General features: G+C 50.1%; 1 protein-coding gene across 18 annotated transcripts in view; it reads left to right on the top strand.

Moving 5' to 3' along the window:
* Nucleotides 1-25,832, top strand: part of ODF2 (outer dense fiber of sperm tails 2) — a 37,867-nt gene that overhangs the window by 1,780 nt on the left and 10,255 nt on the right. For 4 of the 18 annotated variants that reach the window (XM_059141755.1, XM_059141752.1, XM_059141762.1 and 1 more), the window contains exons 2-14: nt 1,584-1,674; nt 2,563-2,679; nt 2,961-3,086; nt 9,754-9,924; nt 10,752-10,912; nt 11,665-11,794; nt 12,389-12,520; nt 19,715-19,786; nt 21,464-21,535; nt 21,657-21,773; nt 22,305-22,490; nt 22,916-23,025; nt 24,542-24,677. In XM_059141755.1, coding sequence (XP_058997738.1) covers nt 1,584-1,674; nt 2,563-2,679; nt 2,961-3,086; nt 9,754-9,924; nt 10,752-10,912; nt 11,665-11,794; nt 12,389-12,520; nt 19,715-19,786; nt 21,464-21,535; nt 21,657-21,773; nt 22,305-22,490; nt 22,916-23,025; nt 24,542-24,677 — 1,621 coding nt within the window. Of the gene's footprint in view, nt 1-35; nt 270-1,583; nt 1,675-2,525; nt 2,680-2,960; nt 3,087-9,753; nt 9,925-10,751; nt 10,913-11,664; nt 11,795-12,388; nt 12,521-19,714; nt 19,787-21,463; nt 21,536-21,656; nt 21,774-22,304; nt 22,491-22,915; nt 23,026-24,541; nt 24,678-25,832 lie in introns of all 18 variants that reach the window. The other 14 variants (XM_059141760.1, XM_059141758.1, XM_059141759.1 and 11 more) reach the window with 9 other exon arrangements.

Here is a 25,832-nt window from a genome sequence, read left to right as displayed (position 1 = left end):
CGCTCAGCCTCTCCTATCTCCCCCCACTTTGGCAGGACAGTTGCTGTGCGACTTGGACAGTAGAGGAGCGCCTCCCAAGTTTTCATCCAACTGCCACCCCTAAGGCTTCCACCCTCCTCCCCTCAGAGAGGACGTTTGATGCCGGGCCCCTGAGATTCTCATTGACAAGCCCCTCTGGGTCCCCCTGAGCAGAGCCCGCTGACCCAATTGCCCACCTTTGGGCTTTGATGCCTAGCCATGTCTGCCTCATCCTCGGGCGGCTCCCCCAGGTACTGCCATCGTGGGGCGCGCCTCGCAGAAGGGCAGGGAAAGGTGGTCAGGGGCCCCCAGGCCAGGCTCTCTGGAGGCTTCTCTTTTCAGCTTCCCTGTTCTGTGTATTGAAAGTGTGGACCAAGAGGAAAAAAGTGCTCACTTGCAATTCCAGCTCTGCCTCCTCCTTGCCCTCCCTCTCTCCCCAGGTGCCCCAGTCCCTGGTAGCAAACAGGGCCACCGTTGTCTTCATGGAGTACTAGGCACACGTCCTTTTGAAAGGAAGTTACATGTAAATAACAATGATGTAGGCAGGTAACAAGGTGTTGATGTGGTCCAGGTGATTTGATGGCAAGACCGCAGCGGGAGACAGATTTCCCAAACAGTGGCTTTTAAGGGGGGGGGGGGAATCTGTCTACTCAGATTTGGTATTCCTCACCTAAACGATGAATAGGGCACAGTAAATATTTTCTTCTTTTTCATCCAGGTGTGACACATAGAGCAGGTTTCGTGCTCAAGTGCTTTAGTATTTTCCTGCTGCATTTTTAGGTGGTGGTATTCTCCCCTGAGTATTTGTGGGGAGGGCAGAAGTCCTATTTGAAGGCCGTCAGGAGGTAGCGGGATGGATCAAATGTATTTTCCTAGTCCCTTTCCGTCATGGAATTCTTGGACACTCTGCTGCCAAATACTGGAGATGAAACTTTTGCTGTATTTGCAGATCTGGTGATAGGGCTGTTTATGTATGAACATGACAAATTGCACATACTATTAAAAACAAATAAACAAACAAACAGAAACCTTTGCAAAAAAAAGAATCCTGCTTCAGATTTTAAAAGGTAGCAAGTAGAATATTTGGGGACATAGGAACTTTGCATCAGCTTATTTAAATATGTGACTGTTAATTTTATGAATGAGTCACAGGCACTTTGTTGCTGGGCCTGCTGTCTGTTGCTCCCAGAACATTTCTCCCAGGTCATGTCTGCTCTGGGCACAGTCCTGGGCACTTTCACCCTTGGCCACACTAGTACCCTGCCTGGTGCTCCCGTGTTCCCTGCTTTTTGTCACCTGACAGGATGACAGGTGGGCTTTTCAGCAAAAGGTCACAATACGTGTGATGCGACGGCAGAGGTTGAAAGGCCAGCCCTGCAAATGCCCACCACCCCGTTTCCATCCCCCGCCGGGCACACCATGAGTGTTCGGTGGTTGTGTAAAGGGAGCCAACCGATTCCAGACTGGTTCTCCCGGCCGTGAACTCATGTGTCGTTTTGGGAGATCCAAGAGCTAGAAGAGCCCCGGTTTTCTGCTTACAATCTGGTTCTTGTGCCTGGGTGCAGGTTTCCATCGTGTGGGAAGAACGGAGTAACAAGTCTCACGCAGAAAAAGGTCCTGAGGACACCTTGTGGCGCACCCAGTGTGACTGTAACGGTAGGTGACGTGCCCACGGAGCAGCCCTCCGGTCTGTGGCCCTACCAGAAACACTTTGGCATGCCTTTTCCAGGAGCTGCTTTTCCCCGCTGCCACCACCGTGGCCCAGGGCTCTGCTAGAGGCTTTCCTGCATATCTTGCTGATTGATTGGGGGTTTTTGGATTGATTTTGGGTTTGGGCCTGTGGTAAAACTGCTGGTGTGAGGAGGTTGTCTTAACCTAATCCTTCCAAATTCCAGAAGTCCCGAGAACACATTTTCCAAAAAAAAGAAAAGAAGAATGGGGAAGGGGAGGTTGCTGGTGGGGGGCTGGGGGTGTGTGTGGCTGGGGGTCGCGCCATGCTCGGGTTCTCTTCCGAATCAATCCAACCTTCTCATCTCAGCATTTCCTTCAGCTTTCCATTTCCCTCATCTTTTACCTGCCTGCTACCTGGTTCACTGTGCCCTTTTAACCGTGCGTGTGTCTTCTGTGCTAATGTGCATATGTCCAGATCAGATCCCAGGGCAGAAGGATTCCCCTGCTTTCCAGCTGCGCTGTGCTAAGTCTACCAAGGAGCTCTGCCTTCCAGCAGGCTCAGAAGGAGACTCCGCTCTGAGGACCCTGGGGCCTGGGTTCGCGCTCTTGGGTGGACCCCTTGGGTCTTGCCGATCCCTCTCTCTCTCTAGCGGACCCTGATCTCCCAGGTGGTCTGCGGCCGGGATCTCTGCGGGAGTCTGCTGAACGGCACTACTGCCTTGGTTCCCGCCTGCATGCCAGTAGTTGGTAGCTGTCCTGCTCGCTTGGTGGCTAGGCTTCCAGTGGCCCCCAGAGGCTGTGAGCTCGGTTTTTCATGCTAGTTTACTCATCCACAGATCAACCTTTTTTGTGTTGTCCTCCCCCGCCTGCCAGAAGCGAACCATGAAGGACCGCTCTTCAACCCCCCCCTTACATGTCCACGTGGATGAGAACACTCCTGTCCACGTCCACATAAAAAAACTCCCGAAACCATCAGCAGCCAGCAGCCAGGTAGGACATGCCAGTCGGGCGAGGCGAAGGCTGTGGAGCAGGGCGACCCCTCCAGCACAGCCTCCTCGGGCTTCCAACGCCACAAAGGTTTGGGAGACAAATGCACTTGCTTTCAGAGGCCAGCTGCCTGGCTAGGAAGGTAGGCCGCGCCATCACCCAGGAGTGGCGGTGGTCGCCTTAGTCAGAAGAGACTCTCCTGCAGAGTTGGAAGTGGACACCGCCAGAGTGAGGCCAAGGCCAGCTGTGTGGGGGAGTGACCCTCGGTTTGTCCCTTTCCACAGAAATCTCATAAGCGCGGAATGAAAGGGGACACCGTGAATGTGCGGCGGAGTGTCCGGGTGAAAACCAAGGTACCTTGGATGCCCCCTGGAAAGTCATCCGCCCGGCATGTGGGATGCAAGTGGGAGGTAGGCTCATTCTTGTTCAGGCTTTTCTTCTCGGACTGGTCAGGTTCTAGCAGGCCTCAAACTCGGTATGATTCAGGATCTGCCGTCGCTCTTAGAAATGTCCTAGTAGGTCGTGTTTACTGAGCGCCTGGCTAACCCCTCAAATACGCGAATGCTCTTGAACCCTAACCACCACCGCCAGGGGGGTAGGTGTTGCCCTCCCCGTGGACAGATGAGGAAACCAAGGTTCACAGAGAGAGGAAGTCCCGGAGACAGTGGCCCAGCTCAGGGCTGAGGGAGATCTCGTTCTAGAAGGTGCACGCTTGGCCTCTCTATATGTGCGGAGCCATGTGTCTTTCCCTACATAACCGTGATAGTAAATGAAGCGTGACCAAAAAAATATACACCGGGTGCATGTTTAAGAAAGCACACCCTCTTTCGAGGTAGTCCCCACAAGAGATCATGTGTGTATTCCACGGATGTCATCAAAACCACTTTTGAGGGGCGCCTGGTGGCTCAGTGGGTTAAGCTTCTACCTTCGGCTCAGGTCATGATCTCAGGGTTCTGGGATCGAGCTCCGCATCAGGTTCTCTGCTCAGCAGGGAGCCTGCTTCTCCCTTGCCCTGTCTGCCTCTCTGCCTGCTTGTGATCTCTGTCTGTCAAATAAATAAAATCTTTAAAAAAAAAAACAAACAAACCACAAACACATTTTTGGAACAATCTCCTGGGGAATAATTGCCTTCTATATCAGTCATCAAGGTGCCAAGAGAATTACTGTCCCCCGCCTTTTTTTTTAGCCACGCCTCAACATGTTTTGCTTGTGCATCCATCCGTATATGTTTCTTGAGACTTGGGCCAGCCGCGGCGGGGCCCTGGTATGACAGCGGGGACTCCCATGCACACCTCTCCTTACTTAGGCTTACGTTCTAGTCAATTGCAATGGAAAACCTCGGGGATGAGACAACACCTTTTGGCTGCATTTTACACAAAGATCTCACTATCCGGGCCAGTGAAAAGGACCTGAGGCTGCTTTGAGATGATGATGGTGCCTGGCCCATTTTGAAACGTTCAGTCTTTGGCCGATAGTTGATTACCTTTAAAAGTAGAAATAAAAAATAAAAGTAATTACACTGAAGTCCTATTTCATGGGTGTGACTCCCTGATTTGCCAGTTTTCCCTAAGAGACAACGGGAGTAAGGAGTATTCTAGGGTGTAAATGAAAAGTGTTCTGACCAGTACGTATGTATGTGTATATCTATGTGTGTGTGTATATACACACACACATACTTATATATCTGTATATGGATATACTTATATAAGATTGGAATTAAAATGCTGTCTTCCATTTTTTGCTACATGTACCTCACTAATGGTCAGTGAGATATAAATGACCCAACTATATTTTAAAGACACAAGCTCTCATTTTTGCTGAATGGCATATAGTTAAAAAGCTTACTGGTAATCTCATGTTGACAAGCGTATGAGAAAGCAGCAAACCTTTTTAGATCACTTTGAGAGGTTGTGAAGACCATTTAACAGTTGTGGAGCATTTATCGAAACATTGATGCTATAGTTTCAGTTTTGAAAAATTTTTTTCCAGACATTTAAATTTTTAAGCCATCTCTACACCCCGTTTGGGGCTTTAGCACATAACCCCGAGATCAAGATTTGCACATTCCACCAACTGAACCAGACAGGCATCCCAGGGATGCTATAGTTTTATGCCTAGGAATTGATGCTGTAATTTTATACTTAGAAATTTATCCTTAAGAAGTCACAAAAGAGTACAGGGATGGTGTATCAAGATGTTTTTTTTTTTTTTTTAAAGATTTTATTTATTTATCAGAGAGAGAGAGGGGGAGAGAGCAAGCACAGGCAGACAGAATGGCAGGCAGAGGCAGAGGGAGAAGCAGGCTCCCCGCCGAGCAAGGAGCCTGATGTGGGACTCGATCCCAGGACGCTGGGATCATGACCTGAGCCGAAGGCAGCTGCTTAACCAACTGAGCCACCCAGGCGTCCCTCAAGATGTTTTTTTTTTTTTTTTTTTTTTTAAGATTTTATTTATTTATCAGAGGGCGGGGGGGGGAGAGCAAGCACAGACAGACAGAATGGCAGGCAGAGGCAGAGGGAGAAGCAGGCTCCCTGCCAAGCAAGGAGCCCAATGTGGGACTCGATCCCAGGACGCCGGGATCATGACCTGAGCCGAAGGCAGCTGCTTAACCAACTGAGCCACCCAGGCGTCCCTCAAGATGTTTTTAAGAGAGAAAAATCCAAGCTACCTGAATGTCTATCAGGAGGGTATTGGTTAAATTATGAACACCCATGCATTATGTATCTGTACAATCCAAAGATGGGGGTAGATATTTATAAATGATAATGAAGTGTGAAGCTACAGAGCATGTAGAGTTTGGCCCTATTGGTGCAAAAAAGAGCATGTGTGGGGCACCTGTGTGGCTTAGTCCACAGAGCACACAGCTCTTAATCTTGGAGTCGTGAGTTTGAGCCCCACATTGGGCATGGAGCCTATTTAAAAGAAAGAAAGAGGACATCTGTATCCATGTGTATATGCATGTGTTTGTATATGTATAACATTTTCTGGAAAGATATACAGCAAGTCGTAAGCAGTGATTACCTCTGGGATGGGAGGGCTTTATTTTTTTATGGTCTGCTTGAATGTCATTATAACAAGCATACTCTATTTTATAATTAAAAATGCTCTTTTAGGAGCACCTGGCTGGCTCAGTCAGTGGAGCGTGTGACTCTCGATCTTGGGGTCTTGAGTTCAAGCCCCATGTTAGGGGTGGAGATTACATTAAAAAAATAAAAAAAAATATATATATATATATATATATTTTTTTTTTTTTAAATACTTCTTTTTTTTTTTTTTTTAAGATTTTATTTATTTGACAGAGAAATCACAAGTAGATGGAGAGGCAGGCAGAGAGAGAGAGAGCAGGAAGCAGGCTCCCTGCTGAGCAGAGAGCCCGATGCGGGACTCGATTCCAGGACCCTGAGATCATGATCTGAGCCGAAGGCAGCGGCTTAACCCACTGAGCCACCCAGGCGCCCCAATACTTCTTAAAAAACTGAAAAAACTTGGTAGTTTTGAAGTATACATGGAAGATCTGCCACTATGGAAATTGACATCCCTATTGACCAGAGTTGCTAGGAGCTATGGTCCCCCCTCGAAAGCTCAGTGTCTGCTTTCAGTCCTCTGGCCGCAGAATCCTAGGAATGGACGAGCCCGGAGAGGTGACTTGTCTCTCAGATAGTAGCTGTATTTCATGCTGCCCACTTGAGCCAGTGCCTTTCCCCTTCCCAGTGGTGCTCTTTGTTTCTGGGAAGACCTAGCCTGACCCTTTCCATTGTGGACAAGGGAGAAAAAGACCCTATGAGGAAGAAATATGGGGTGAGCTGGCCATGGACCTTGGAAGCTGCTATGTACATGTGGGGATTCTTTTCTTTTTTTTAAATATTTTATTTATTTATTTGACAGAGAGAGATCACAAGTAGGCAGAGCGGCAGGCAGAGAGAGAGGAGGAAGCAGGCTCCCTGCTGAGCAGAGAGCCCGATGCGGGACTCGATCCCAGGACCCTGAGATCATGACCTGAGCTGAAGGCAGCGGCTTAACCCACTTAGCCACCCAGGCACCCCAACATGTGGGGATTCTTAATTGATTTTTTAGAAAAGATTTTATTTATTTACTTAACAGACAGAGATTACAAGTAGGCAGAGAGGTAGACAGAGAGGAGGAAGCAGGCTCCCTACTGAGCAGAGCGCCTGATGTGTGGCTCAATCCCAGGACCCTGAGATCATGACCTGAGCTGAAGGCAGATGCTTAACCCACTGAACCACCCAGGCATCCCTTTTGTTTGATTTATTTATTTATTTATTTATTTAAGATTTTATTTATTTATTTGACAGACAGAGATCACAAGCAGGCAGAGAGGCAGGCAGAGAGAGAGGGGAGGAAGCAGGCTCTCTGCGGAGCAGAGAGCCCGATGCGGGGCTCGATCCCAGGACCCTGGGATCATGGCCTGAGCCGAAGGCAGAGGCTTTATCCCACTGAGCCACCCAGGCACCCCTTGTTTGATTTTTTTTAAAACCCCTTCTGGTATAGATTGATCACTATTGGGAGGAAGGAGGTCTGGGTTTTTTCCTCTACCCTGTTAGTGAAAGTCTTTTATTTTTTGTTATGGGAAGTTGAAAATACAGATAAACAGACCATCACCTGTAATCTTACTACTCTGATGTGGCTGCTATTAAATTTTGAAAGCTTTGAAATGTGTAGGAAGAAGTACACACGTCAGAAGTGTATTGCTTGATTGATAAATTTTTACAAACTGAATATACTGTGTAACTGCTTCCCCACTTAAGAAACCGCATCACCATCAGCATCCCCAGAAGCTCCCCTCTGGTCCTAAAGCTGTCATTACCACCCCCAGGGGAAACACCCTCCTGAAACTGCTAATATTTTGATATATTTACTGTCACACTTTTTCCTGTGCAGTAGTTTTGAGTTTTAAAATATCATTGCAATCATATAATGTTCTCTTGTCCACTTTTATTTTTTTTTTTTTTTTTTTTTTTTTTTTTTTTTTTTTAAAGATTTTATTTATTTGACAGACAGAGATCACAAGTAGGCAGAGAGGCAGGCAGAGAGAGAGAGAGAGGAGGAAGCGGACTCCCCGCTGAGCAGAGAGCCCGATGCGGGACTCGATCCCAGGACCCTGAGATCATGACCTGAGCCGAAGGCAGCGGCTTAACCCACTGAGCCACCCAGGCGCCCTCTTGTCCACTTTTAAATATGGCAAACTTTTTGTCTTAAAAAAAGCAATGCATGGTCGCTGTTGAAAAACTAGAAAATCCAAACCAACACAAGGAAGAAAGTAAAAACCACCTGTCATCGCACCGCTCTGAGAAGACCTCTGGAACTTCTCGGTGGAAGCCTACCTGATCTCTTCTTATGAAGAGGCTGCTTGTTTTGATTTTCGTAACAATAGGACCATACTTATCATTGTATTCTTTTTTTAATTTTTCATTATATTCTTTTTAAACGTATTTTTGATATATTTACATTGCACATTATTTAAAAAAAAATTTTTTTTAAGATTTTATTTATTTGACAGAGAGAGACAGAGAGAGAGGGAACATAAGCAGGGGAAGTGGGAGAGGGAGAAGCAGGCTTCCCGCTGAGCAGGGAGCCTGATGTGGGCCTCCGTCCCAGGACCCTGGGATCATGACCTGAGCCGAAGGCAGATGCTTAACGACAGAGCCACCCAGGTGCCCCGTGCATTATTTTTTAAGGTAGTACTCCATTGTGTGTATGTTTGTACTGTGATGTATTTAATACTATCTGGTCCTACATTCGTCTCTATCCTTGCCTTGATTTTATTTTATTGTATTTTTTCTTGCCTTGATTTTAAATATTGATTCACATCCATAAATATTTTTACTAAGTCCCTCGAAGCAGAATTGCTGGGACAAAGGACACATGCAGTTTTAACTTTGTACCCTGTAAGTCTTACTTGTTGGCCACGAGAGTTACTCTCTGACTGAATATTCCTTTCATTCCTCTTCCCCTGGGAACTGGCCCAGGAGGGTGGCCCCGTCAGCTTAAGAGGAGCACAGAACTGTACAAAAAAATGAGAAATAACAATTACTTAATGCAACAGAATAAACTTAATGACTGAGAGGGTCAAGTTCAACATACCAAAAACCCGTGGAAACCCTGGCTTCCAGATTATAATATCTTTCTCTCTGGAGTTTTACAAGCAAAGGATTATGTAGCTTTACATAAACTTTTCAGAGGGGCACATGCATTTGATTTAAAAAATACGTTTTTATGCTGATGCCTTTAAATGTTTTTCAGGTGTCACACCTTTTGACCTCTATTCAGTATGCATTTCTAATACTATTTTTCTCTGCAACCAAAGTAATACTGATTAGTCTTAAAAACTTTATTTCTTATTATCATTTAACAAATTTATCACATACTGTCATATACCAAATTTACCCACTTGTCCCTAAAATACTTTTCATAGCAGATTTGGGTTACTCGCAACTCTCCACTGTCACGCATTCACATTCACTTAAAAGACTCCTGACTGGGGCGCCTGGGTGGTTCAGTAGGTTAAAGCCTCTGCCTTTGGCTCACGTCATGATCCCAGGGTCTTGGGATCGAGCCCCACATCGGGCTGTCTGTTCTGCGGGGAGCCTGCTTCTTCCCCTGTCTCTCTCTGCCTGCTTCTCTGACTACTTGTGATCTCTGTCTGTCAAATAAATAAAATCTTGGAAAAAAAAAGTCAAAGTTCTAAAAAAGAAAAAAAAAAAAGACTTGTGACTAATTTCCCTTTTCCCCTAGGTATATGAAAACATCTATTGCCCCAAACTTTGGCCAGCTTGGGTTGTTATTAGTATTTTTGCCCATATTGTTCTACCCTTTGTCTTAAACTTGACATTGTAACATGGGTTTATTTCTTGGTGGAGAATCTTCAGAAACCTCGTGTGAACACGGGTAGGTAACGTTCCATCGAGAGGGCCCGGCGCACTGTCTGTCCCGGGGTCCCTGTGGCCGGGCTCTCAGTGGTTTAGTTCTTCCCGTCTCCAGTGGACAAGCAGGTGCGCTGGAACCTGTGCTCGCGGCCTTGCCTTATGAGTTCACGTGTTTCTCCCTCCTCTGCATCAGAATCCACCTCATTGTCTGGAGATCACGCCACCATCTTCAGAAAAGCTGGTCTCGGTGATGCGGTTGAGTGACCTCTCTACGGAAGATGACGACTCGGGTCACTGTAAAATGAACCGTTATGATAAGAAGATTGACAGTCTAATGAACGCGGTTGGTTGTCTCAAGTCTGAGGTGAGGGGGGTGGGGGCCGGAATAGCTCACGCCCTGAGGATGTGACACACTGCCCAGGATGGCTTCCTTCGGTCTGTCCGCCTGCGGGCCTCCCACACTTCTCGGTGGGCTGCCCAGGGCTTCACATGCCTCTGAGGAGGTAGCCCGGGCAACCTGGGCCCCCTCCATCGAGCACTTAGCCCAGAGACCGGCTCTGACCCCACCCAGTGCCTCTGTACGGATGCCCCTGGTTTGACTTGTCACAGCCGTAGATGAAGCCCGTGGTGGTATCGTCCCCATTTTAGAGGCGACATGACTGGGTTACTGGGACCTGTGTTTCTCATTCTACACAACAGAGCCCCAAAGAGGCCAAGGAAGTTTGGCCTCAATTGGTGGGCTGTGTCTTTGGGTGGGATCAGGGCAAGGGACCCATGTCTTGACAGCTGGCGTGGCCTGTGTCTCCAGTCCCCCGTCCTGCATTCAGGGCTCACAGGCCCACCTGGAGAACCCGGGCCGGCTGCCTGGCAACAGCCCTTTCTCCAAAGCCCGCAGGGCGCGGGTCTTTTTGTGACATCTTGCTGTGGTGTGCCAGCTGAACCACGGTTTGTATCCTGGCTCGGTCCCCAGCCAGCACCTCCGCCACTCGGGCTCTCTGTACTTGGTTTTTCTCAGTGACAGTGAGATGAACAGTGTTCACTGAGATCAACCGAGATTGCGCCCCACAGGACCCAAGTGCCCATGTGTCTGTCAATCGGAGGTGCCCTTAACTGGTCCAAAGCCACAGGCCTAGCAATGTGGCGGCAGAGGAGCCTCCCCTTAGAGGCCCCTGCCTGCGTGCTCCCGCACAGGTCAAGATGCAGAAGGGTGAGCGCCAGATGGCCAAGAGGTTCCTGGAGGAGCGAAAGGAGGAGCTGGAGGAGGTGGCCCATGAGCTGGCCGAGACCGAGCACGAGAACACGGTGCTGAGGCACAACATCGAGCGCATCAGGGAGGAGAAGGACTTCACCATGTAAGGCGGCCCTGCCCTGGAGTACGTTCTGCCCGCCCGGCCACCCCAGGCGCCGGCCCCGGGTCACAGTGTCGCCCAGGCTTCACAAGCTAGTGATTCAGTGGTTCACGCTGTGGGACAAGGACCCCATAGGGTGCCGTGGGGGCAAGGCAGACTTTCTACCAGCAACATTTAAAAGAGAGCCCTGCAGGGGGGGTCAGGAGATAGGCAGTAGGTGTTGGGTAAGAAAGCATGTGGGGTCTCGAGTGAAAAGCCCCAAGGGGGGAATTGGTGAAAGCAGGCCGCGGTGAGGAGAGGGGCGGGCAGAGGGCAAGGGGGGGGGGCCGTGGAGGTTGGCAGGGGCCGTTCTCAGCAGTGGCTCTAGGGAGTTCGCATCGAGGAGCCATGGAAGGGTTTCCAAAGCTGGGAGTGTTGGGACAGCCGTGGCTCCGGGCTGAAGAGCGGATGGGACGGCTCCGAAGCAGATCTAAGGTGGGGGTTACGAGGCTGTGGCGGTGGCTGGGGACAGGGGTGATGCTAGTGGCTGAGAGGCGAGCAGGGCCATGGATGGCATCATGTCAGCTGAGGTGAAAGCCCTGCTCTGGTGCCCAGGTGGCCTTCCAGGAGCCCGCCTGCCCCCCCCCCCCCCCCCCCCCGCCACTGTTCCCTGACCGGGAGAGGAGCCTCGAAGGGCATTGTGAGGCGAGCCTCAGAGCTCTGGGCGGGCAGGGGCCTAGGAAGGCTCACAGAGCACTGATTCTTTCTGGCCCCAGGCTTCAGAAGAAACACCTCCAGCAGGAGAAGGAGTGCCTCATGTCCAAGCTGGTAGAAGCTGAAATGGATGGGGCTGCTGCTGCCAAGCAAGTCATGGCCTTGAAGGACACTATCGGGAAGCTGAAGACGGTGGGTGGCAGGCAGGGGACTAAGCCCAGAGGCGGGCAAGTTGCAAGCTGGGGAGGGGTCTTTACGCAGTCATCAGGCTGACTTTATGACATCTGCAGGCCAGGGGAGGACACAGTTGACTCCTCAGCCCCCACCCCCACTCTCACTTCCGGGGCCTGATCCTTGAGGATGACCTCTGGTGGCCAGGGTCTTTGAGGAGACCTCGTCATGGGTCTCCTGGGATCACAGTGAGTCAAGGCATAAGTCTGATTCCTGCAAGTGTCAGCCACAGTTTGATTCCTGCAAGTATCGGCCACCAGGTGTCTTCCTCCACTTCCTCCAGGAAGCCTGCCCTGACTGCACTTGCCCACCCTCTGCCCCCAGCCCTTCTCCCCACTTGTTGCTCTCAGCTGACTGAGCTCCTGCTCCCATCCTGGGTCCATCTCCTCTGGGAAGCCTGCCCGTGAACCACGACCACCCCATCTGCGGCCCTGGACACAACTTGGGGCTTTCTCCCTGGACTTCCTGGCACCCGCACCTCTTAAGAGGGGCCTTCCTCCACGCCCTCCTCCCTTCTCCCTCTGTACCTTGTAAGGTCTTCCTGCTGTCTTCCAGGAGAAACAAATGACCTGCACGGACATCAACACCCTAACGAGGCAGAAGGAACTTCTCCTGCAGAAGCTGAGCACATTTGAAGAGACCAACCGCACCCTCCGAGACCTGCTGAGGGAACAGCACTGCAAAGAGGTGAGCTTCTGGCCTTGACCGCCCCGGTGAGCCAGAGGCATGGCAGGCCTGTCTGCTCTGAGCCTCAGCTCCTCCCCTGTGACATCAAGAAGGTACTCTCTGTGTCTCCCCTGAGAGGGCTGTGGGAAGATGGGTCTTCCCGTGAAGTTGGAGGCACCTGGCAGAGGGCGCTGCCTTAGCTGTCAAAGCTGGATCTGGGGACACCGGAAGGACTGGTGGCAGGGAATGGCTCGGTCCTTGCTTCAACAGAGGATGGCTCGGGGGTGACAGACGGTAGCACTTTGTTTTCTTAAAAAAGATGTGGGTTCCTGATGATACTCTGTGTTAGCGAATGATTCTGGTAAGACCCATGGTAAAACAGTAGTCTCCCTGTTGGGTTCAAACAAAAGAAAGACTGTAGTGTGGTGTTCTTGTGTTTTTTGTTTGTTTGTTTTTTAGCATTGCCAACTTCTTGTTTGGATTTTAAAAAATTAGTATTTAATATATATTTTAAAAATTTATTTATTTATTTGACGCAGAGAAAGATCACAAGTAGGCAGAGAGGCAGGCAGAGAGAGAGAGAGGGGAAGCAGGCTCCCTGCTGAGCAGAGAGCCAGATGTGGGGCTCCATCCCAGGACCCTGGGATCATGACCTGAACCTAAGGCAGAGGCTTTAACACACTGAGCCACCTAGGCGCCCCTAGTATTTAATATTTTTATTTAATCGCTTCTCAGCTTTTTGGCTGAGCTCAAGTGTAGTATCAGTTTATGTATCTGTTCTTATCAGTTTAATATTTTTATTATTTTTTTTTAAGGTGTTTTTTTTTTTTTTTAATTTAAGAGAGTGTGGCTGGGGGAGGGTGGGTGGTGGGGTGGTGGCGGAGAATGAGAGAGAGAAACAGATTCCCTGCTGAGCAGGGAGCCTGATGCAGGGCTCAATCCCGTGACCCGAGGTCATGACTTGAGCTGAAGGCAGACACTCAGCTGACTGAGCCACCCAGGCGCCCCTATTTAATTTTTTTTAAGTGGGCACCACACCCAACCTGGAGGTCAAACTCCCCATGATCAAGAGTCGCTCACTCCACTGACAGAGCTAGTCAGGCAGCCCCCCGAAATTAGTGTTTGAAATAAGTAATACAGGGGCACCAGGGTGGCTCAGTCGGTTAAGCGTCTGCCTACGGCTCCGGTCATGATCCCAGCCTGCTGGGATCGATGCCCACATCAGGCTCCAGGCTCAATAGGGAGCCTGCTTCTCCCTCATCCTGCCTCTCCCTGCTTGTGCTCTCCTTCCTCTCTCTGTCAAATGATTTTTCTTTTTCTTTTAAATTTTTTAAATCTTCATTTTTTAAAAAAAATGTATTTATTTATTTATTTGACTGACAGAGATTGCAAGTAGACAGAGAGAGGGAGAAGCAGGCTCCCTGCTGAGCAGAGAGCCCAACAAGGGGTTCGATCCCAGGACCCTGAGATCATGACCTGAGTTGAAGGCAGAGGCTTTAACCCACTGAGCCACCCAGGTCCCCCCTCTTTTTTTTTTTTTTTCCTTTTTATTTAAAGATTTTACTTATTTGACAGAGAGAGACCCAGTTAGAGAGGAAATACACAGGCAGGGGGAGTGGGAGAGGGAGAAGCAGGCTTCCCACTGAGCAAGGAGCCCGATTCGGGGCTCGATCCCAGGACTCGGATCATGACCTGAGCCCAAGCTAGCTGCTTAAGGACTGAGTCACCCAGGCGCCCCAATAAATACTTTTTTTTTTTTTTTAAGATATTATTTATTTATTTGACAGACAGAGATCACAAGTAGGCAGAGAGGCAGGCAGAGAGAGAGAGAGGAGGAAGCAGGCTCCCTGCAGAGCAGAGAGCCCGATGTGGGGCTCCATCCCAGGACCCTGGGATCATGACCTGAGCCGAAGGCAGAGGCTTTAACCCACTGAGCCACCCAGGCGCCCCCCAATAAATAAATTCTTAAAAAAAAAAAAGGTAATACAAAGTGGTGGTCTCACCGGCCAGCTTTCCAAACAAAATCTTATCCATGTAGTTATTTAAATCCCTCCTGTGTCTCCTTTGGTGATAAGCTTATCAGAGGGATCCTTTATCTTCAATCTGACCATCTTTATCATTTATGTGTATGTCCCTAAGTGACATACAATATTGTTTAACGTGTTTTCAAACTTTACATAAATACTGTTGTTCCATGTGCCTTCTTCTGAGTTTTCTTTTTTTCACTCCATATATATTTTTAAAAGACTTATTTATTTGAGGGAGAGAGCAGGGGGAGAGAGAGAGAGAGAGAGAGAATCTCAAGCAGACTCCCCACTGAGCAGAGCGCTGGGCAGAACTTGATCTCAGGACGCTGAGATCATCATCTGAGCCAAAACCAGGAGTCGGACACTTAACTGACAGGGATACCCAGGTGCCCCCCTCAATATTTTTGAGATCCATCCACTTTTATCCCTAAGGCCTAAGGTAGTTAATGTTCACTGCTATGTTCCATTTTATGAGTACCACAATTTATCCTTTCTTTTGTTGATGGAGATATTATTTTCAGTTTGCTCTTACAAGCAATGTTATTTTGGGCATTCGTGTACACTATCCTGGTATATCCAAGAGTTTCTAGAATATATTCCTGTCAGTTTTATTAGTTACAGCTAAATTATGCTCTTAAAATCATTAATACCTGTTTAATGTCTGGCTCAGTGTTCTTAGATGGGCAAGTTTTAACCCTCCTGGGCCTCAGCTTTCCCACCTGTAAAACAGGAAGGCTGTCATCTTCCGCGTGGCGTCACGTGAGGACAAGGTTGAGGGAGGAGCATACAGCTCGGCACCAGCACGTGCTTGGTAAATGGTAGGTGGTCAGTGCTGCTGCTGTGGTTCTGGGACTGTGGCCCCCAGAAAACCTCTTCGTACGCAGTTTTTTCTCTTTTGACCCCTTAGCTTCTCCTGTCCTGGAATTCCAGAATCTCCCGTTAGAGATGAAGGATCAGCCAATTTGGACTCCTACCCATAGCAGGTGCTGCGTGTTCAGTCCAGGCTCCTACCTCGTCCTCCCCATGGGCCACTTGGGACAGGACCTCCTCCCCGCACATCTCGGTGCTTGCTAAGGACGCTTAGTGGTGTCCATTGGCCTAGGCCCAGTTCTGCCACTTCCGGCTGTGTGAGCTCTCACAGCTCCCCTCGCTGCTCCCAGCCTCGATCTCCTGTTCTGAGAATGGGTGTGGTGGTAGTGCAGGGCTCCTTAGAATGGGGGACTTGGTGAGACTGTTAGCTTGTGTGGTGTCCCCTGGATGCTCCGAAGACCCAGCATAAAGGACAGTGAGAGCAGCTTCCGGCCTAAGCTTTGATCCTGTGTTTGCCTCCCTGTTGCTAGAGAAACCACAGTGCTGGCTTCTCTCCGCTCCCAGTCCTGTTCTGGCTTGTGCAGGGAACATTGAGCCTGAGAGGAAAAGGGAGAGCAAGCCCCTCTCTAGGGAAGAATACAGAAGGTTCGCAGGCACAGCCTGTTGGGAAGATGGGCAAGGGGGAGCAGCATTTGGGGGAAGAGAGAACTCAGTGGCTGATAAACATATGAGTAATTAGAAAAATGCAAGCTAGGGCGCCTGAGTGGCTCAGTGGGTTAAGCCTCTGCCTTTGGCTCAGGTCATGATCTCAGGGTCCTGGGATCGAGTCCCACATCAGGCTCTCTGCTCCGCGGGGAGCCTGCTTCCTCCTCTCCCTCTGCCTGCCTTTCGGCCTACTTGTGATCTCTCTCTCTCTGTGTCAAATAAATAAATAAAAACTTGTAGAAAAAGAAAAGAAGAATGCAAGCTAGAACAGTGGGAGTCTTGCTGGCAAAGACTGGCCTGCCGCCCAGGGACCCCTGTCCTGCCTATAGCCTTGCAAATCCGTGCAGGCATTTTGTAGGTCATTTCAGCTTACAAGCCTGGCCCCGGCATTCCTCCTCTTTGTGTCAGCCCCAGAGACATGTACGTGCCCAGCCCAGCCCAGTCTATTACTGCACTGTTTGCAGTTGTGCAACCCACTGGTGAACATCACCCGGAGGCCATGCATGGGAGAGGTTAAAAATGCAGTGGCCGGCCACCTGGCTGGCTCCGTTTGTTAAGTCACCGCCTTCCGCTCAGGTCAGGATTCTGGAGTCTCAGGATCGAGTCCTGCATCATGCTCCCTGCTCAGCAGGGAGTCTGCTTCTCCCTCTGAGCCTCTCCCCTCTCATGCTCTCTCTCTCACTCAAGTAAATAAATAAAATCTTAAAAAAAAAAATGCATGGGGTGCCTGGGTGGCTCAGTGGGTTAATCCTCTCTGCCTTCGGCTCAGGTCATGATCTCGGGGTTGTGGGATCGGGTTCAGCATCAGGCTTTCTGCTCGGCAGGGAGCCTGCTTCCTCCTCTTTCTCTCTGTCTGCCTGCCTGCCTTTCTGCCTACTTGTGATCTCTCTGTGTCAAATAAATAAAATATTTTTAATAAAATGCAGTGGCATGCTAGAGAGAAGGAAGGTTAGTGGCGGCTGGGGGAGGGGGACAAAGAGATTGCTTTAAGAGGTGTAGGCTTTCCTTTGGGATGATGAAAATGTTCTGGAACTAGCGAGTAGTCGATGGTTGCCCAACATCGTGAATGTACCATGTGCCACTGAATCTTACACTTAAAAATGGTTAAAATGGGGCACCTGGGTGGCTCAGTGGGTTCGGCCACTGCCTTCGGCTTGGGTCATGATCTCAGGGTCCTGGGATCGGGTCCCGCATCGGGCTCTCTGCTCGGTGGGGAGCCTGCTTCGCTCTCTCTGTCTGCTTGTGATCTCTGTCTGTCAAATAAACAAATAAAATCTTTAAAAAAGGTTAAAATGGCAAGGTTTACATTTCGTTTTGTTTTAAGATTTTATTTATTTATTTGGGAGAGAGAAAGAACTTGCAAGCACAAGTGTGGGGGCGGGGAAGGACAGAGCAAGAGGCAGACTCCCCGCTGAGCAGGGCACCTGATGGAGGGCTCAATCCCATGACCCTGGGATCATGACCTTAGCTTCATGAAGGCAGATGCTTAGCTAACTGAGCCACCCAGGCACCCCCAGCAAGGTTTATGTTATGAATCTTTAACCACAATTAAATTAATAATGCAATATGCCAAAAAAACATTGAGTTGTGCATTTTATTTTATTTTTTTAAAAGATTTTATTTATTTATTTGACAGAGATCACAAATAGAGAGAAGGGAAAGCAGGCTCCCCGCTGAGCAGAGAGCCCGATGCATGGCTTGATCCCAGGACCCTGAGATCATGACCTGAGCTGAAGGCAGAGGCTTAACCCACTGAGCCACCCAGGCGCCCATTTTTTTATTTTTTAATTTATTTTTCAAGGATTTTATTTATTTGATAGAGCGTGCATGCACGAATAGGAGCAGTGGGAGATGGAGAAGCAGGCTCCCCAAAGAGCAGGGAGCCCAACACGAGGCTCGATCCCAGAACCCTGGGATTATCATCCGACCAAGAGGCACGCACCTAACCAAGCAAGCCACCCGGGTGCCCCAAGTTAGCATTTTTTTTTTTTAAAGATTTTATTTATTTATTTGACAGAGATCACAAGTAGGCAGAGAGGCAGGCAGAGAGAGAGAGGAAAGCAGGTTCCCTGCTGAGCAGAGAGCCCGATATGGGGCTCTATCCCAGGACCCTGGGATTATGACCTGAGCCAAAGGCAGAGGCTTTAACCCACTGAGCCACCCAGGCGCCCCCCAAGTTAGCATTTTATTTTATTTAAGATTTTTATTTATTTATTTGACAGATAGATCACAAGTAGTCAGAGAGGCAGGCAGAGAGAGAAAGGAAGAAGCAGGTTCCCTGCTGAGCAGAGAGCCCGATGTGGGGCTTGATCCCAGGACCCTGGGATCATGACCTGAGCCGAAGGCAGAGGCTTAACCCACTGAGCCACCCAGGCGCCCCCCAAGTTAGCATTTTAAATGGGTGACTTGTATGTATTTGAATTTTCATCTCAATGAAGTTGTTTCGGTTTTTGCTTGTTTTTAAGGTTTTATTTATTTGTCAGAGAGAGAGAGAGAGAGAACAAGCAGGGGGAGCAGCAGGCAGAGGGAGAAGCAGGCTCCCTGCCGAGCAAGGAGCCTGATGTGTGGGACTTGATCCCAGGACCCTAGAACCCTAGATTCATGACCTAAGCTAAAGGCAGATACTTATGTATCTGTACGTGTGGGGATTCTTGTTTGATTTTTTAAAAAAAGATTTTATTTATTTATTTAAGAGACCGAGATCACAAGTAGGCAGAGAGGCAGGCAGAAAAAGCAGAGAGCCTGATGGGGGGCTCGATCTCAGGACCCTGAGATCATGACCTGAGCCAAAGGCAGAGGCTTTAACCCACCGAGCCATCCAGGCACCCCTTTGTTTTGTTTTTTAAGATTTTTTAAAAATTTTGGGGCTCAGTCAGTTAAGCATCTGTCTTTGGCTCAGGTCATGATCCCATGACCCTGGGATTGAGTCCCATGTTGGGCTCCATGCTCAGCAGGGAGCCTGCTTCTCCCTCTGCCTGCTCTCCTCCTCATTGTGTTCTCTCTCCCTCCCTCTCTCTCTGACAAACAAATGAATGAACTCTTAAAAAAAAAAAGATTAAAAAATTTTTTAATCTTAACAGTCATTCACTGTACCCACTGAACCAGCCAGTTGCCTCTCAATAAAGCTGTTTTTAAAGAAATCAAGTAGTCAGGGCACCTGGGTGGCTCAGTTGGTTGAACATCTATCTTTAGCCCAGGTCCCAGTCCCAGGATCCACCCCCACATCAGGCTCCCTGCTCAGTGGACAGTCCGCTTCTCCTTCTGCCCTTCACCCCGCTTATGCTCTCTCTCACACAAATAAATAAATAAAATCTTTAAAAAATTTTTTAAAAAATCAAGTAGTGGCTCAAAAATATAATATGTTAAAAAATACAATATGTTATCATTTTGGTAAAATCACCCATAGATCCTTTCCTCCCACCCCCAAAAGATACCATTTCTCCAGGTGTAGCTATATGTAAATGCGCGGAGAAAGGACGGGCAGGACATTCATCAAATGAGTAACAGTGGAGTGGGGTTTGGAGGTGGACAAGGGGACTTTAGCCTTACTGGTTCACTGAATATTACGACATTGCAATTTATTTATGACCCCTATATTTTAGAAAAGGTAAAGAATCCAGACATCTGGCTTCATTGCTTAACCTCTTGGCTCTCCCTGTGTCTTCCTTTAAAGGATTCGGATAAGCTGATGGAGCAACAAGGAGCACTACTCAAACGGCTGGCAGAGGCGGACTCAGAGAAAGCGGTAACACAGCGCCCCCTGCCGGCTCTAGTGGCTTATAGGCAACAGTACGCAGAGGGGCGGGCCTGGAGCAGCTGCGCTGGAGCCTTGCTCTGACATTTCTTTGGGTCTTAGTTTCATGATCTGTAAGATGGGCTGATGTCTCCTATCCCGCCTGCTCCGCTGGGTTTGTCTAGCTGATCCCTTGGGAGCTTGAACGAGCATGCTGAGCACAACATGAGGGACGCTGCCACTGCGGCTGCACTGATCCACTATCAGTGTCTGTTCCTTGAACTGCTTTCTTTGTGTTATGGATTAAAAGCCATCAAAAGATTCAGACTCTTTTGACTGACTCAACAATTATGATTCTAGGAATCTCTCCCAAGGGAGCACACTCCAAAGTCCGGTCCATGGAACCCTCAGTTCCTCACCATGTTAGTGGGTGCCAGAAACAAACGTAGCGAGTGATGGGGGACCAGATAAACTGGGAAACAGGCTGGCCTGTACAAAAAAAGTTGACTGAATTAACTCCAAAACCTTTTGGAGCAATTGGGTATTCATGGCCAAGCGAGTCTCCAAGAGAGGAGGAGGATGGAGGCCATGTTTCCCGCGCGTGGCCCTCGGCCCTTAGGGCCCCTGCCAGTGGGAGATTTGGCAGTGAAGGAGATAATGCCCAAATCTGTATTCCCAGTGTGAGAGGCTGGGAATCAAATTATGATAAGCTAGCAAATTGAAACTTTAAGCTGCTCTTTCAAAAGAAGTAGAAGATTTAATCACATTATGGTCAATGTAGGATTGTAGGTTATGGAACAAAATATGCATGAGACTTTTTAATATATTTTAACAGTGCTTCTCTTTGGCTGGGGTATTATGAAGATTCTTTAGCATTTTTGTTTTGTTTTTCATGGTTTCCCCCAGCTAACGGTATTCTATTTATTTATTTATTTGTTTGTTTTTTAAGATTTTATTTATTTATTTGACAGACAGAGATTACAAGTAAGCAGAGAGACCGGCAGAGAGAGAGGGAGAAGCAGGTTCCCTGCCGAGCAGAGAGCCCGATGTGGGGCTCGATCCCAGGACCCTGGGATCATGACCTGAGCAGAGGCTCTAACCTGCTGAGCCACCCAGGCGCCCCTATTTATTTATTTTTAACATATATTTATCTGAGATAGCGAGAGCGCATGTGTGAGCTGGGGGAGGGTGCAGAGGGAGAGAATCTTGAAGCGGGCTTGCCACTGAGCGCAGAGCCTGCTGTGGGGCTCAGTTTCAGTGACTTGAGCTGAAAGCAAGAGTCAGACTGCTTAACTGACTGAGTCACCTAGGTGCCCCTATTTATTTTTTAATTATTATTACTATTATTATTTAAGTAGGCTCCATGGCGTGGAGCCCAACATGGGGCTTGAACTTATGACCCTGAAATTAAAGACCTGAGCTGAAATCAAGAGTTGGACGCTTAACCGACTGAGCCACCCACACACCCCTCACATTACTTTAAATTGCAAGACCAGTAACATGTCTGTTGTCTTAAATATTTAATACAGATATTGGGTGCTTCCTGCCAAGATCTCTGTGATGTGGGCTGGTGTATTCGGGATCTTGGGCCCTGGGGGCCGGGTGCTCACAGGAGTGGCTGTCCCCCCACACTGGGCCCGGCTTGCTTGCCCTTCTCCGGGAGCTCAGAGCCCTGTGTGTTCTCTCTAGCGCCTGCTGTTACTCCTGCAAGACAAAGACAAGGAGGTAGAAGAGCTACTCCAGGAAATACAATGCGAGAAGGTACCATCCCTTATGGTTGCTCCTCCTTACGGGCCAGTAGAGCTTGGTGTGCAGAGGGTGCACTGGAGCCAGAGACGTGGGTTCAAATGCTGGCTCTGTCGCTTTCTCCATCTCTCCAAAGGCTCAAGCAAAGACCGCATCGGAGCTTTCGAAATCTATGGAGTCCATGCGTGGGCATTTGCAGGCCCAGCTCCGGTGCAAGGAGGCAGAGAACAGTCGCCTGTGCATGCAGATCAAGGTACCTGCCCGCCCCGCGGGTGGGACGGAGGGGCTGGGGCGCGGCAGTCCCAGGGCGGTGGGCCCCACTCAGGAAGGCTCTGCCCCGACAGTTTATGGGGCATTGGCTGCCAGTGCACTCGGTCTGTGGAGAGACTCTGGGACAGTGGCAAGGGTAGTGGGCCCTGGAGTGGCCCAGGCACTCCCCCTGGGTGCCCTTCCCTGCAGTGACCAGGTTGGGTGCCTTGACCCAGAGCCGACCACTTAATCCCTTAGGCCGTCTGGTCTCGTAACTCCCTCGGGAGAGGGAATGGAGTTCTGTCCTAACATTCAGCCCTGATGGGTTCAGCGATCTGGAGAGATGCCATGGGGCGCTGGGAATGACCCCCATCCCAGGCCTGCCTTTGAGAGCACTAGGCCCCCAGCCAGCGGGTGACCCAGATTTTCTTTCTCCCTCTTCCTCACCGCTTCTTTTCCCTGGTCCCCCTCCCCCCCTCCCCTTCATTCTTGTCTCCTTACACCCCCCCACCTGCTTCTGGCCCTGCGCTCCCAGAACCTGGAGCGCAGTGGGAACCAGCACAAGGCGGAAGTGGAGGCCATCATGGAGCAGCTGAAGGAATTAAAGCAAAAGGGAGACCGAGACAAAGAAACCTTAAAGAAGGCCATCCGAGCCCAGAAGGAGCGAGCTGAGAAGAGCGAGGAGTATGCTGAGCAGCTGCACGTGCAACTTGCCGACAAGGTGAGGGCGTCCGGGGCTGGAGGCCGGGGGTGCCGGCTTGGCTGTGTGATGGCGGGAGGGGCCGTGCTGGGGAGTGGGGAGGAGGTGGGTGGGTAAATGGGGCAAAGGATGGAAGCCGGGCGGGCGGCGGGCCAGGGTGGGTGGCCGGCCAGGGCAGGCGGCGGGCCAGGGCGGGCGGCTGGCCAGGGACGCTGGGGGGGACAGTTGAGCCTCGTCGGGATCATGCACGGGAATGACAGTTAAGGAAGGCTTTACAAACAGAGTGCATCTGATTGCTGGAAATCTAGAAGCTTCTGCTGAGTTCGGTCACCTCTGATGCTCTCTGGAAAGGGACTGCAGGGGTGAGGAGGGTGAGCCGGGCACCCAGGTCCCTTGGCCTCAGCACTGTCACCGGGCTGACAGGTCCTGTTGTCCCCTGTTCCTAGGATCTTTATGTCGCTGAAGCTTTATCCACTCTGGAATCATGGAGGAGCCGCTACAATCAGGTTGTGAAAGACAAGGGAGACCTCGAGCTGGAAATTATCGTCCTGAATGAGTACGTGTGTTAGGCAAGGGTGCACGGGCTGATGGAGGGAAGCGGGTGCACGGTGCGGGGGTGGGGGGGGCGGCTGGCAGCTGAGGCAGGGGCCCGGCGCCCTCAGGGCTGCTGGGTGGCCTTGCCACCAGGGGGTGCACTGGGTTGAGGGGCTGGCAGCCCTGGTCGGCGCTGTGGAGGGGGCTTGGCCTCTCTGCACACAGAGGGCTGGGAGCCACTAGAAATACCCGTCTTCTCTCTGTTGTCTGCCCAGTGACAGTAGTCGGTAGGTCAGAGTAGGGGGCAAAGGTGGCCTCCAGTTGTAGGGGACTGAACTCACACCTTTCTCACCACTGGGGACCAGGGACCATTCAGACATTCTCAAAGTGTCCTCTACAATCATGTACTCATTTATTTGAAAAGTATTTCTGGAGCTTCTGCTCTGTACCAGGCTGTGTGCTGGCCTTGGGGGTCACCACAGAGACTAGACAACCACATTCCCTGCCCTCACGGAGTGAACCCTGCGCTCTGATCGAGACCACCAGGCCACAGAGACCCAGCCGCCCGGGGCTCTGGGCCAGTCACGGGCGGGGGGAGCTCATTGAAGTGTCTTTTGCTGGATGCAACTCAGTTTAGCAAACATTCTGAGAACCTGCTGTTGGGTCGGGCCCTCTGTCAGCTGCCAGCCTCCTAGGGTTCTCTGTCCGGTAGGAGAAGATACATAACGAAGGTAGAAGGATCCATGGTATGGAGGGGGGGCATTGGGGAAGAGATGCTCTGAGGAGGGAAGTCTTCGCTGGGTATCTAAGCATGAAGAGGAATTTGCCAGCTCGAACGTGACCTGCGTGCTTGCGCCTGCTCTGTGCTTAGCACGTATTCGCTGAACGCACCGTGACTGATCATTTCTGAGAGCACACACTGTGTCAAGGTTCTGTGTGGGGCCTGTGGTCACGATAAGCATCTGCAAACCCAAATGCTCCTGTGGGGCCACGGTCTCTGCTGCCGGATCACAGCCCTGCTGAGTGACTGGGAGGTTGGGGAAGGGAGTGAGGGCACGTGAGCACATGGCTTCTTTCCCTCCTCGTCTGTGCGAGGGGAACGTTCACACAAATAAACAAGGGAGAGGAATGTTGGGGGGTGTCACTGACCACCCAGCCTGGGAGTTCTGTCCTAACTTAAAGACCTACTGGGCTGAGAGATCCAAGGGGGGCCCATGGAGATCTGAGAAGGGACGCATCTCTGGTTCTTGTCTTCACGTGGTGTCTTGGCCTCATGGGAGGATCAGAACACAGAAGGCTTCTGGACGGGGTGGTATGGGAGACAGACATAAAGGCTGAAAGAAGGGGATCGGTATGTGGGACCGTCACAGCGGCAGTCCCCGGCCAGAGCAGGCAGCGGAGTGGAGAGTTAGGAGCAGACAGGGCGCCACGAGGTGGCACTGGGGAGGAACACTTGGCCCCACTCCACACAAAGACCTGGGCTTCTCAGAACCCACATAACACTTCTCTTTGTTTGCTCGCTCTCTGTGACCTACCAGCCGGGTGACAGATCTCGTAAACCAACAACAAACGTTGGAGGAGAAGATGCGGGAAGATCGGGACAGCCTGGTGGAGAGATTACACCGGCAGACGGCTGAGTACTCCGCGTTCAAGCTAGAGAACGAGAGGCTGAAGGTCTGTAGTGAGAGCGGGGCCCGCACCACGGGTGGAGGGCAGTGGGTCCCCTGACGGGGCACTCCGGACAGACTCCCAGAAATGACTCCGGGGACTTCGGTGGGCCTGGGGGCAGCGACATGAGTAGGAGGGTTTGCACTGGAATCAGAAAGGCCTGGATTCGGGGCGCCTGGGTGGCTCAGCCGGTTAGGCATCTGCCTTCAGCTCAGGTAATAATCTTGGGGTCCTAGGATCAAGCCCCATGTCGGACCCTCTGCTCTGTGGGGAGTCTGCTTCTCCCTCTCCCTCTCAAGTGTATAAATAAAATCTTTAAAATAAAGACATAAATAAAGGCCTGGATCAAGTTCTGACCACCTTTCACTAGCGGCAGGCCCTGGGTAAGATAGTTTATCCTCTGTCACTGTGGTTTCTTAGTGGGAGGAAAGGAGGCTCTGATGAGAATGAGGTAATGTGTGTGAGACGCTTAACATGGACACCCAGCCCGTGTGCGTGCAACACAGCCGACTGGAGGTGGGCATGACTCCCGGGGGGCTGCTGTCCCCTTGACGTGCATCCATTTCTCTAATCTCCCAACCTCCCGATAGTGAGTCTCTACTTTATAGAATAAGGAACCAGACTTAGAGACGGGTCATGTTTGTTGCTGAGATTGTGCCCGGGAAGTGTTGGCGTTAAGATCTGGAGCCCAGTCTTGTTCTGGAGCTCCTGGTCTAGACCACTTGCTCTACAGCCTTTCATGTTTCAGAGCCAGGCTGGGTCTTTTTAATGGGTCTGGACAGTCCAGTCTAGGTTTATTTATTTTTTAAAAGATTTTATTTTTAAGGGGCGCTTGGGTGGCTCAGCTGGTTAAGCATCTGCCTTCGGCTCCAGTCATGATCCCAGGGTCCTGGAATTGAGCCCCACATTGGGCTTCCTGCTCAGCAGGGAGCCTGCTTCTCCCTGCTTATGTTCTCTCTCTCTCTCTGTGTGTCAAATAAATAAGATCTTTTAAAAAAAATTATTTTTAAGTAATTTCTACATCCAGCATGGGACTTGAACTCACAACTCCGAGATCAAGAGCCTCTACTGACAGAGCCAGGCGCCCCTCGGTTTACTCCTTTTTACTGATTTATTTGTTAAGTGTGACATAGGGAGAGGTACAACATTCTAGAATCTTCA

This window comes from Mustela lutreola, chromosome 12 (genome assembly GCF_030435805.1).
Source record: "Mustela lutreola isolate mMusLut2 chromosome 12, mMusLut2.pri, whole genome shotgun sequence".
Lineage (NCBI taxonomy): Eukaryota > Metazoa > Chordata > Mammalia > Carnivora > Mustelidae > Mustela > Mustela lutreola.
Note: the sequence above shows the minus strand (reverse complement) of the source record. Positions and strands in the feature narration are given on the sequence as shown.